Source organism: Vespula pensylvanica, chromosome 1 (genome assembly GCF_014466175.1).
Source record: "Vespula pensylvanica isolate Volc-1 chromosome 1, ASM1446617v1, whole genome shotgun sequence".
NCBI classification, from domain to species: domain Eukaryota; kingdom Metazoa; phylum Arthropoda; class Insecta; order Hymenoptera; family Vespidae; genus Vespula; species Vespula pensylvanica.
In genome coordinates, this window is record NC_057685.1 from 4,199,898 (window position 1) to 4,209,591 (window position 9,694).

General features: G+C 27.6%; 1 protein-coding gene across 1 annotated transcript; it reads left to right on the forward strand.

The window, feature by feature from the left end:
* Positions 1 to 946: 946 nt before the first annotated feature.
* LOC122630706 lies at positions 947 to 6,990 on the forward strand. The gene has a single exon (XM_043815493.1). The coding sequence runs from the start codon at positions 984 to 986 to the stop codon at positions 6,534 to 6,536; it is 5,553 nt and encodes a 1,850-aa protein (XP_043671428.1). The 5' UTR covers positions 947 to 983; the 3' UTR covers positions 6,537 to 6,990.
* The last annotated feature ends 2,704 nt before the right edge of the window (positions 6,991 to 9,694 follow it).

The window sequence follows — 9,694 nt, forward strand, 5'->3', positions numbered from 1 at the left end:
GCAGTAATAATATAAAAATATTGCAAAAAAATTTATGTAAACCAGTATCAGTAGTACTTCAATGTTTATCTCAAGAGATTAAAAACTATTTGTATACTATAAAAAATCAATATAAATCTAAAATAAGAATTCAACCAAGAAAACATATATCAAGGAAATTCAAAGAACAAGAGCTACAATTAAGTAATGACATTAGTGATATTTTTGATATAAATAATAAGCCTGAAAATACTTTTTTGAATTTAATAAATAATGTTTATGTTAATGATGAATTAGATAATGAGAGAAAGAACAGTGACCAAAGAATGAACAAGAACGAAGTGCTAAAAAATGTGCAACCAGTTGTGATGTTATCAAATCAAGTTATATTAAATCAAGTAGATGAGAGTAAATTAAAAAGTAGAAAAAAAGTTCAAAAAACACTAACATGTGTATTTTCTTCAGAAAATATCATAGATAATAATAAATATAAACAAAATAATTATGCATATGATGATATAGAATCTATTCATTCTTTGCCAAAGACAAATGATGAACTGCCTTCTATAAAAGAAGCAAATAAAAATGAAAAATGTTTAGATAAAAGAAAATATAAAAGAAAATATATGTCTTATGAAGAATCTAATGATATACCAAATTCTATAAAAAATCAAAGAAAAAGAAAGAAAAAAACTGAATTACATCATATAGATCCTGAAGGAACTATAGTCTTAAACCATCTTAAACCAACTAATAATAAAGTTATAATGAGTAACTTATATCTTCATGCTCCATATCCAGACATTACTGATTCAAAAGTAATATTAACTAAACTAGAAAATATATATGATGATAAATATATCATAAACTGGAAAAAGAAGTATCCACAACAATTTCTTTTGTTTCAAAATTTAGAGTCTATTGAACAACATAAACATTTTCCTATAAATATATTATCTCCAAAGATTATAGATTCTCACAAAGATTTTACAAAAGAAAGTAATATGAGCACAGAAATTGAATTAAATTCATGTATTTTACCATCAAACTATGAACAACCTAAAAATCCAAAAGTGCTTTTAGTGAAATTAGAAAAATTGGGAATTTCTCTTAAAGAACAAAATATAGTTTCAAAAGTAGAACATTCAATAGCACAATATATTGATTACTCTAAAATAAATTTCTTTAATCATTCCAGTAATGTACTTGCTCATAATAGTGAAGTTAGTAGTGCGATTAGTGAATGTATTAATGAAGCTTTAGCAAAATTGAATCCTTTTGAAAAAGAAGTAATGATCAAATATCTTTTATCCAAACATGCTAAATCAAATGCATTAACTATACAATTAGAACAAAACTCTTCTTCTTCAAAAAGGATTTTACAGGATGTATATAATTTAGAAAAATTTTCAGAGATATTTTCATGTGAAAAGTCTAATGTATGGTTAAAATCAACAGAAAACATGAAATATCCAGAAATATGTACATCATCAATATATGAAGTAGAAGGAACATCTAATTTATCAAAACTACCACAGATTATTCAGGATGAAATTATCTCCCCACAAAGGATGATATTAAAAACACATTTACAAAGATACCTACAAAGATTTTCCAGAAATTCTTCTCTAGCAGAAGTTAACTCAATGACTGTGTCAGATGAAATATTAAAAAGAAGTTCAAAATTAAAGGAAATTCAGATATTACCACTACTGATTACAGAACAGAATATTTCTCCAAAAAAATCTAACGAGACGTTAAAATTAATAAGTGCAATTGATTATGAAAATATAACAATTCTACAAAATAACGAAAGAACTCTGATTGATAATGACAAACAAAATGTATTACAAAAGAATACAGATCAAGGATTAAGTCGTATAGAAGATTTACTACCACAGTTCATTGTTGATAAAAGTTCTAGTGTAAACAACATAACAAATGAATCAATAATCTCCGTGTTAAAAGAGACTGCTACAGATGGCATACCTGTAAATAATAATAGTATTTCAACTGAATCATCAATATTATATGACGTAAAAAAGAGCACAAAATATATAGGTTTATCAAATGAAACGTCAGTAAATAACGATTCTAGAAAAGTAATTTCGGATAGTGATATAACAAAAATAGATGTTAATGATATAAACGTACCAAAAAGTGTGCAAATAGAAGAAATTCAATCAAAAATTAATACATCAGATAATCCTTTTTTTTATGAATGTATTGCATGTGGATTATTTTTCCCAGAATTTAAAATACTTCAATCACATCTAAAGAAATGCTTGAAGAAAGAAAGAAATAGTGTAAATGATAACGATACGATATTTAATAGATCTAAAGGTGTGAATATTTTTGAGAATTCAAAATGTGATGATATACCAGAATTGAATTCATTGATACACCAGCAAGAATCTTCTGCTCTTGGTAATAATAGTACAATATTGTCAACATTTTTGATGTTTCCCTCAATTTCTCCCATCTCTAAATCTAAAATAAAAAAAATTAATCATGATATTCGACAAAAGGACAAACGTGCACGTCGTAAACTATTACAATACAATAATAAAAATACTCGATGTACTGTCTGTTCAGAAGTATTTGATTCAATGATAAGTCTCTCAAAACATATTTATGGCCATACTGAAAAAGAGTTGCAAAAAGCATATGAAATTGCCAAAAGAAAACAAAGATGGAAAAGTGCAAATGACAGCGATGGTGAAAGAACTGATATGAATACAATTGATTCAAGTGAAAAAACACAAACCAGTGAATCTTCAAGTACATTACTCATAGATAGTACAACAGTTGAATCATTGCAGACTATTCTAGAAAATAAGAAAGATGGAAATACAGAAAATAAAATTATTTCAATGGAAAAAATGAAACAAAGTGAATCGAAAGAAATAACAAATTCTTTGGATCCATTAGCAATAGAAACTAATAAACATGTATCAATGAAAATTTCTACAGCTTGTGAAACAAAATCAATTAAATTTTGTGCATGTCATAAAAATGAATTTGGAAACAAAACATCTATTGAATTAGTTTTACTTTGTAATATTTGTAATATTTTATTTCAAACAAGGGAGTGTTTTGAAGCCCATTTTGAAAATGTGGAAACATACTTGTGTAATGCTAAACGATTAACTAGTAGAGTACCAAAATTGTATTGCAGTGTTTGTCAAGTAGTATTGTATTCTTTTATTGGTATGCGTCAACATATGGAAAATCATTTAAAAAATTTTCCAAGTATCAAACTGTTTTGTCATGTCTGTAAGGTACGTTTTATCGGTATGGGTCCTATATTTAATTTACACTGGTTTAATCACACAAGAAATATTTGTTATGTAGCTTCAGCTTCAAATTTTCCAAAAATATCAATAGTGGATCCGACCAGTGAGATATGGTCAATTATTACTTCAGATCAGTTCAAGTATCTTATAGTGACAGAACACGTTTGCAGTATTTGTAATGCACAGTGCTTTTCAAAGAATCAATTAAAATATCATATGTCATTTTGTACAGAAAGTTCAGTTTCAAAGTTATCTAGCATAATATCTACAAATAATCACGAAAATGAAGGTATTCAATCGGAATTGAACTTGCGTTTGTTTTGTAATATTTGCAATCTCACATTTTCACAAAAATCTTTATATGAAAAGCATGTTGCAAATCACAAAAGTAATTTGCAATCACAGTACATTTATTTGTCAGAAACAGATGTAAAAAGAACGTATATTTGTAATATTTGTGCGAACATTTACGAAAACCTAAAGGAATTCATGATGCATTGGCAAGATCATAACATGGTACATGAAACTTTCATGTGTAATCAATGCAAAAAAAGTTTCTTCAATCTGGAAACATACATAGAACATTCAAAGCAATGTAATATATCGATAATAAACGTAGCAAACACTTCCTATCAAGAGATTTATCACAAAATGGATTTTACTTGTAAGATTTGTAATTTAACTTTTGACTCAGACAGAACTTTATGTCAACATACTAGTATTCATCATGAAAAGTTTCCAAATTTGAATACAATTCCCTCAAATAATGCATGCAACGATTTAAACTTACAAAAAATTTCTTTGATATATCCGACAGAATTAGAGCGTGATTTGATAGCACCTATCATTCACACTACTCATTCAATTGATGAAATAACGACGAACAGCACAGCTCCTGTAAACAAGAGTATATTTGAAGTACCTGAAAACAACAATTCTACAATCAACCAGTCAATTGATTCATTGAAATTATCAACAAATTCTGGATCAGTAGAATCTAGTACTGTTGATAAAAATTTAGAAAATCTTTCATCTGTCAGCGATACAGAAATCGACGACTTGAACGCAACCAAAATTAATAATTTTATGGGAAACAATAGACCGTCTGTTCTTATGAATAAATCGGAAAAGGAGGAAAACACAACTGCTATAAATAATAGTTTGGATAAGTATGATAATAGAAAAGATTTAAACAACAGAAACACAGTGATAGTTAAATCACCTGACTTGAAAAAGAATGATGTTCTTGATAATCCTCTGCCATCTGAAAATATTGATATAAATGAAAAAGAAGATGATGTTATACTGATCGAACCTAATATTTTAAAGGAAACCGTAAAACCAACAACGAGTCTCCAATCAAATAATTCTACTGAAAAGAGTGAAGAGCCGATACAGACTAAGAAATATTTACGCGTAAAGAATATCTCAGAATTGATAGACCAAAACAAAAAATACAATTTTTACAATATAAATGACCAAGATGGAAATACCAACATTCCAACGTCTTCATCTATGGCCATGAATTTGTCAAATCAAAAACAGACTAAGAAGTCAAACGTCAAACCACATAAAAATAAAAAATCATCAAATGACCAACAGAAATCTGTAAAGACTACTTCAGGTGCGAAAGTTTATAAAATGATCATTATAGATCACTCACCTACTAAGAAACAAGCGGCTTATGTTCCTTATTACGAATCAGAGAGGCCGAAACAGAGCTTTGTTGTACCACCAGCATCAGTACAAAGAACAACGCCAATACCACAATCAGCACAAGGAGCAAATATGCTAGCACACAATATGCCAATACTAGCACTACAATTAGCACAAAATACATCTCTAATAGCAACACCAGAATCAGCACAAAAAGAAATACCAACACTAATACCACAATTAGCACAAAAAGCAACATCAGCATCAACACAAATACTAGCACTACAATCAGCACAAAAAGTAACACAAATGCTAATACCACAATTAGCACAAAGAGAAACACCAACATCACCACTACAATCAGCACAAAGAGAAACATTAACACTAGCACCACAATTAGCACAAAAAGCAATATTAATACCAACACAAACACTAGCACCACAATCAGCACAAAAACCAACACCAACATTAGCATCACAATCAGCACAAAAAGTAACATTAACACCACCACTAAAATCAGCACAAAGAGAAACATTAACACCAGCATCACAATTAGCACAAACAGAAATATCAATACCAACACTACAATCAGAACAAAGAATAACATCAATACCGCTATCATACTCAATACGAACACCAATGCCAATATTACAATCAGCATTATTATCAGTACCATCCCTTAATGATTCTTGCACAGCTCCATTGCAAATTCCTGATGCTCAATATTCAAATATCAAACCACTTACTACAAACTCATGTCCAATGAATCCAAGAATTACCGCTGCTACATATGCTCCATCGATAATTAGAGAACCACAAAATATGACTCAAAATCGAAGCTTGTTAATTGCTCCATCGTCATCGGTTTCGACAAATTCTTCGACTAATAATTACACGAGTAATACTTATATAGCTCAGAGAAATAACACTGCGTCAAGTAAGACTGCACCTACATCCATGATATCGAATTTACAATCGATGAATGATATTTCTTACCAAAATTTAAAGGCAGGACAACCGCATGATACTCATAGTACAATAAAGCTGCAGAATGCAGTTCATAATAGGTGTAGTAATAGATCAACCAAAGTAATGCCTATTGTCAGATCACGGAACAGTATAAAGTCATATATGAACAATGGAACCTCTAGTCTTCCAGTGTCATCTGATCAAAATCATTATAATAATTCTAATATCAAGTATACTTCCATGAGTGGAGGAAATTTGACTATAATGCAAACGCAATATTCTCAGCAAAATAATAATCGGATAAATAATGTAGGTAGTATACAAAAACAATCGAATAATCCATTCCAAATGTCCACTTTCTGTCAGCCAGTTATTGCGAATTCCCATTCTGTGATGTCCCCTCAACAACCGCTTGTTCATTATCAGCCTAACACAAGTGTAGCAAATTCTCAATTTGTGCACTCTTTATATATGTGCCATTTTTGTCCAAAGGTTTCATACTTTTCAACGGTACAAGAGTTGGATTATCACTTGAATGTTCAACATAATTTTTTCTGTAATATTTGTAACGAACGTTTGTACACTTCAAACGATCTCGATATTCATAAGTTACAGCATGATTCATTGTGGTTTTAAAATATGTTTCAAAGTTGAAACTTGAACTATATCTTCGCAAATGCGCGAAAAAATGAAACACGGTATTGTTATTTATTATGTAATTGTTTAAGTAATCATTGGCATAATTAACTTTTAAAATAACGTTACGATAAATTTACTTCATTTCCACCTTGATATAAATTTTATAATTGGCGATAATTTTTTTTATTTATATAGTTTTTTTATTTCTTACTTGTATAGTTTTTCTATTCTTTGAAAATATTTTTATATAATTTAAATGAAAGTATTATCATTCCTAAATAAAAGAGATATTTTCATTCCTCTATCTTATATTCAATCTATTGTTTATTCAATCAAGTTCATTCATTTCATAAATTTATATTATTTAATATTATTTACTTGATCTCTAAGGAATTCTTAATTGTCTCTTTTTTTTTTACGAATCTCTAAAAAGATAAATCTTTAATGTGATCTCAAAGATGTTTTTATCGATTTTATAATTATAAATCTATGGAAAAAGAATAGAAAAGTAATTGAACTCTTGTTTCTTTGAAACAGTATTATATAAGTATATATGTATAGTATTTATGTGTATACATATATATATATATATATGTATAATATGTATACATTATATATATATATTATATATATAATATATATATATATTATATATATATATATATATTGTTAATATTTAATATATTTCATACGATGTATAGGAATGTGTTAGAATAAAGGTATAATAACTTCCAATTGATATTTCTTAATATTCTCTCGTATATATATACGAAATTATTAATTCTCAATAAAAATATTATCCGTTATTTGCGCTAAATATCTTTATTCGGCACTTCGTACGATTTTCTGTACAGGAGCGAGTCAGGAACTCGATGCAGCATCTTTCTTTTTCTTTTTTTTTTTCTTTCCTTTTTCAATTCCAACAAAAAAAGAATGAATTTTCAAAAAAGATTATATTACAATACATGTAGTTCGTGGAACGTTAACGAATTATAATGATTAAAGTAAATGGGATATAGATTCAATGTAAAATAAGTCATAAAAAGAAATTAAATTTTGCCTTCATTCGAGTTCTTGGTCACATTGATCGTTAGCACAAACTTGCAGAATAACGATTACTTCTCTATGTTATGTAAATAATTTTATCTTACGATGGTAAGAAATGTTTCATTACTAACATTTCTATTCATTCATCCACATTTTTTGTTTTGCGCTTCATTCAGATGGTAGCATTGACCACATTTATTTCACATATACATATTTTCATCGATGTATCGAGAATAAATTAAGATATATACCTCTACATGTGATCTTACGTCTAATTTTAATCATATTTTTATTTATTTCTTTTTTTTTCTTTTTATATTAACTTTGTGTGTGTGCGTGTGACTGATCTTTCTTATTTTGTCGTACGATCGAAGAGAAAGCTCAATCGTTTCAGAAATAACGTCGGAGTTAGTGTTGAACGAAGAAAAGAAAAAAGAAGAAAAGTCATTTTTGTTCATTCAATATTCTTCAACGATTTCGTAGATCGAAGCATTCTCGTTCTTCGTACGGCATTCAAATTAAGGCGAGCTTATTACTATATTCGGTTATTCGATGTATCGACCATTGCATCGATAAATCATTTCCAACTTTCGATTAGTAAATAACTTGATCCATCACACTGGTCGATTCAACGAAGGCATCTAATCGTAAGAGATATAATTTTTTTATTTTCTTTAATCTACGCTTTGGCACGTAATTCACGTAACACAACGTTTTCATCGTGTGTTAATATTGATTTATAAAACGAAAGTGTGTGTGTATCCCTTTTTAGAGAGACATTATGATCCTTATTTGTATATTACATTTAAACGCTTTCACGAGGTATTAAATGTATATACAAATTTGGAATGGTGTTAGTAAATACTTATTAACTAATATATATATATATATATATACACATACCATATATATATATATATATATATATGTATTTATATGTATTTATATATATATGGTATGTGCATATTGAAGCGATTTAATTACAATGTTTTATTCTTGACGGGATTTTACAAATTATAATAATAAAAACGATGTAGTCTTTTTTGTTTCTTATTTTTCGTACAATTGATTTCGACGACTGTAAAAATAGGATTGTTTTTCTAAAAATGGAAATGTTTAACTGTTTAAAAGATATTTTCGGATATAAAAGTTGAATTCTGAGGTTAGAAAAAAGTGACGCTTCGTATCTGTTTTTTTGTTTGGGCGCGAATACAAACTGTTTTATGTTAGATGTGTGCTGTGTATATATATATATACATACATATACATTATATATATATATATATATATATTTATATATATGTATGTATGAACGAGTTATATATGTATCATATATATAAAACAATATAATATATTTACGTGTATTATATATAAAACGAACTTCGAGAGATATCGTATGGCGATAAAATTTTAAATAATAATATAAATTCATAAAAATAACAAGTTATAGATAATCGAAGTAAATATAAAAAGGAAAGAATATATGTATATGTATGTCAATCAAAATGATTTTTCTTTGCAAAAGATTACTGTATCACATATACATATGTAAGTAAGCCGATATCATTCGAAGTTTACGGTTTGCATGTATCCGTCGACGAAAATGGTTTTGTAAAATCAAATTATTAATCATCCTGAGAGACATTAGAAAAGCTTAATTGTCCTCGTGTTATTTATTTATTTCTATTTTATTACGTAGCGATTATACACGAACCTTTTCGACGACTATACATTCTTAATTCAATTATTATTATTATTATTATTATTATTATTATTATTATTATTATTAATTATTAATTATTAATTATTAATTATCATTAATTATTATTATTATTATTATTATTATTATTATTATTATTATTGTTAATATTATTATTTTTTTTATAATGTACGGCGATCGTATATCTAAAATTAATGTCGACAATAATTTGTCGACAATAAATAAAAATGACAAATTACTGACAAATTTCATAAATTACAAAATACGTACGTTCTGACGGGGCATTAACTTATAAAATGATCGAAATCAATATGATAACTCATTTGAAGAATGAAATTAGCCGAATATGGATATAGGTCGTTTCTATATGTATGTATATATGTATGTA

Bases quoted from the DNA above. Each gene is read 5' to 3' on its own strand.
- LOC122630706 (XM_043815493.1), top strand. From the start codon at position 984: ATGAGCACAGAAATTGAATTAAATTCATGTATTTTACCATCAAACTAT.